The 3,608-nt window shown below is 48.4% G+C and overlaps 1 protein-coding gene across 1 annotated transcript in view; it reads right to left on the bottom strand.

Moving 5' to 3' along the window:
• Camkk2 (calcium/calmodulin dependent protein kinase kinase 2) overlaps positions 1–3,608 on the bottom strand; it is a 43,547-nt gene that overhangs the window by 22,763 nt on the left and 17,176 nt on the right. Inside the window, exons 3-5 of the mRNA XM_023720673.1 lie at positions 2,726–2,773; positions 354–515; positions 47–122 (exon numbers count right to left, since the gene is read on the bottom strand). Of these exons, the coding sequence (XP_023576441.1) occupies positions 47–122; positions 354–515; positions 2,726–2,773 (286 nt within the window). The remainder of the gene's footprint in view (positions 1–46; positions 123–353; positions 516–2,725; positions 2,774–3,608) is intronic.

Below are 3,608 nucleotides of genomic sequence, written 5' to 3'. Positions count from 1 at the left end.
CCCCTCATCACTGATGGAGTGTAGCTCCTGGCTATGTGGAGCTCACAGGAGTTCCCCCCAGGAGGCTCTCTGGGCTCCCAGTCAGCAACCCCAGTGGGGACATTAAGCGCCTTTGATGAGGGCTGGAGTTAGGGGTGAAGGCAGGGGTGACCGGCTGCATCTCATGTGGGAAACTGATGCCCAGCTGCAGCATACCCAGGACACGTCACTGCCCAAGGCCATGCTTCGGAAACACGGGGGGCCAAGCTTTCCTGCACAGGGACTGCAGCCCAGCTGCTCCCGACCTGTCCTGCTGCTGCTAGCGCCTCCACTAGGCTGCCCGCTGGTGAGTGACTCCCACCCCACCTCCCCACCTGGAAGCAGGCTCCCTGCTTCCTCCCGGGTGACCTCAGGCACGAAAGGGAGCGAGTATGGGAAGGGAGCTCTAGGACAAGGATGGAGGTGTGGGGCCGCACACTCACGTAGTAGGTGTTATCGTTCTCATTGTAAGCCAGCTTCACCACACCGTAGGAGCCCTGGATGGAGGGAGACACCCATGACACACGGAGCCAGGGTTCCGCTCCGGGAAGCGGGGCCCCTGGCTCAGGCTGCTCCTAACTATCTGCTGCAGCGGTTTTTACAAAGTGCAAATTAGTTGTGGACATTTTAAGAGAAGGTTCTGATGTAAAACTCCCTCTTTCTGACTTCTTTTGGGGAAAAAATAAAAATCAGAAGATCTAGCTATTGGGAGACTGAATTTCCCAGTATTTACACATTAGAGCCCTGGCTCCTTGCCTGTCTCCGCTTCCTAACTTGCCTTCCACCCAGTGCCTCACCCACTTACACTGCTCACTTTCCATTTTACTTTATTTTTTTATTTGTTTGACAAAGGGTCTTGTTATGTCACTCAAGCTAGCCTCACTCGAAGTAACCCTTCTGCCTCAGCCTCCCAAGGGCTGGGGTTACAGGCTGGCGCCACCACAGCTAGCTTCCCTCTCTACTAGCATTTGAGGTTTTGTCCTCTGTAGTACTGGTCACTGTCTGAAACCAAAGAAGGCTGAAGGGCAGGAGTGGAACGGGAAAGAAAGCAGCAGGACACGTCATGTGCAGACGTGGGGCGGCGCAGCCAGGGCGCCACTCCGAGGAGCACCCCTGCCAGCAACGTGGGAATTCTCTGGAAGATTTCCTAGCTTTGGCAGAAACATTTTTTTTAGAGAGAAACAACCCCACAAAATTCCAAAACAAGGTAATAAGAGGGTACCAATGGTTAATATATCGCATATTGCTGCCTCGAGTTCAAGATATTGATACTTAATTGTCCAAACAATATTAGTACAGATCTTTCTCGTCAATGAACTAAGAAAAACTAATCGTATAACTACCTTAACTATCGTGTGTGCGTGCGTGTGTGTGTGCTCTGCAAAACATTTAATTAATTTAGTTGTCTTTTTGAGATAGAATCTTACTGTGCAGTTCAGACTGGCCTTGAGCTCACTTTAGAGCCCAGGCTGGTCTCCAACTCCAATGATCCTCCTGCCTCAGCCTCCTGAGTGCTGGAGTTACATGCATGCGCCACTACACCCAGAAATATTTAATTTCAGGGGCTGGAGAAATGGCTCAATGGAGTAAGTGCTTCTCTGGCAAGCGCAAGGGCCTCAATTCAATCCCCAGTACCGCAAAAAAAAATAAATACTAATAATAATTTTAAAATACAGGGCCGGCCAGGTAGCTCAGCAGACTAAAGTGCCTGCTTAGGCAGACGCAGGGACTGGGGTCTGATTCCCGGCATGCAGTGCCAGCTCCACCCCCACCTCACAAGATGGAGACTAAACTGGACATGGTGGTGCACACCTGTAATCCCAGTGCTTGGGAGGCTGAAACAGGAGGATCAATATGAACACAATCCGTGTGTGGTGAGAACCTGCAGACCCTGTACTAAACACATAAAACAAAATTAAAGTACAACACACACACACACACACACACACACACACACACCCGCAAGAAAAATGAAGAAAAAATGGAAACAAAGCTTCTATAAAAAAGAAGAAGGGTTGAAGGGCAGGAGCAGAGTGGGAAAAAAACAGCATGCTATATCACGTACAGGTACAAATTCCCATGGCCTGTCAAGATAGCTCAGCAGACTAAAGCGCCTACTTAGGCAAGCTTAGGCAAGCGCAGGGACTGTGGGGGTATGAGGGCACACGCCTATAATCCCAGAACTAGGAGGGCTGAAAGCAGGAGGATCACCATGAGTCTGAATTGCATAGTGAGACCCTGTAACAACCAAATACATTTAAAAAAATAAAACAGGTACAAATTCCCTAAGACGAATATGGTCATTGTATATATGTGATCATCATGTATGTCTAAAAGGTACCAATAAAATTTTTAAAATGCAAAAAATAAAATACTAGCCCATTAATAACAAAACCTGAACTGGGCATGGTGGTACACACCTATAACCCCAGCACTTGGGGGGCTGAGGCAGGAGGACTGCTGTAAGTTTGAGGCCAGCCTGGGCTACACATCAAGACCCTGTCTAAAAAATTTAAAAGGAGGGGGGGCAGGAATACAGCTCAGTTGCACAAGTGTCTGCATGGCAAGCACAAGGTCCTGAGTTAGGTTCCCAGTACCCTCTGCAAAAAAAAAAAAAAAAGAAAAAGAAAAAGATTTTAAAGAAAACACAAAACCCTCCACCAAAATGCCCCCCAGCCCTCCTCCAGGCCAGCCCTGCAGCCCTTACCTTTCCAATCTCATCCTTCAGTGTATACTGATTCAGCTGCACGCAGTCCTGGGAAGGAAGCAGAGGTAGTGGGAGTAAAGTGAAAGGCAGCAGGGTCTCTCCCAGAAACACACGCCACTGGTATTCAGGACCCAGGACCCCAGACCCCAGACCCCAGCCCGAGAGCAGAGCCTCCCTGCTCCGAGAATCCCTCCCAGCCAGGCCCCTTCGGGGGGCCATGATCCTGACTTCCCTCTGCACAGATTCCACCTCTGATGGGACACTGTCAAAAATATATCCTACAGGGCCAGGGTGTGCTGAATGCTGTGGCACACACTTGTGAGCACAGGCTGTTGGTTTGATCTCAAACACCAGAGGGAAAAAAATTAATCATACAGTATGTTCTCTTTTAATAACCACTATCCAAAAGGAAAATTTAGCTGGGCATAGTGGTGCAGGCCTGTGATCCCAGCATCCTGGGAGGCTGAGGCAGGAAGATCTAAAGTTCAAGTCAACCCCACATAACTTAGAGACCTAATGAGATGTTATCTCAAAATAAGTAACACAAAAAATAAATAAAAATAGAAAATAAATAAATAACACAAAATAAAATAAAACAAGGACTAGGAATAAAGCTCAGTTGGTGCAGAGGCTCTGGATTCAATCCCCAGTACTGAAGGGCCAGGAGGCCACACTGTCCTGTGGAAATGCCAGGTGGTACAGAGGAGAGGATCTGTGTGATCCTAGGGCAGAGAAAGGTTCCTAGATAATACACAAAGACACAGAACAGAGAAGTAGGGGGCTGGGGAGATGATAGCTCAGTAGAATAAGCACTTGCCTGGCAAGCACAAGGGCCTGAGTTCAATCCCCAGTTCCTCAAAAAAAAAGGAAAGGAAACAAATGA

This window comes from Octodon degus, unplaced genomic scaffold (genome assembly GCF_000260255.1).
Source record: "Octodon degus isolate 3935 unplaced genomic scaffold, OctDeg1.0 scaffold00076, whole genome shotgun sequence".
In the NCBI taxonomy this organism is placed as follows: domain Eukaryota; kingdom Metazoa; phylum Chordata; class Mammalia; order Rodentia; family Octodontidae; genus Octodon; species Octodon degus.
This window is presented reverse-complemented; position numbering and strand designations above follow the sequence as displayed.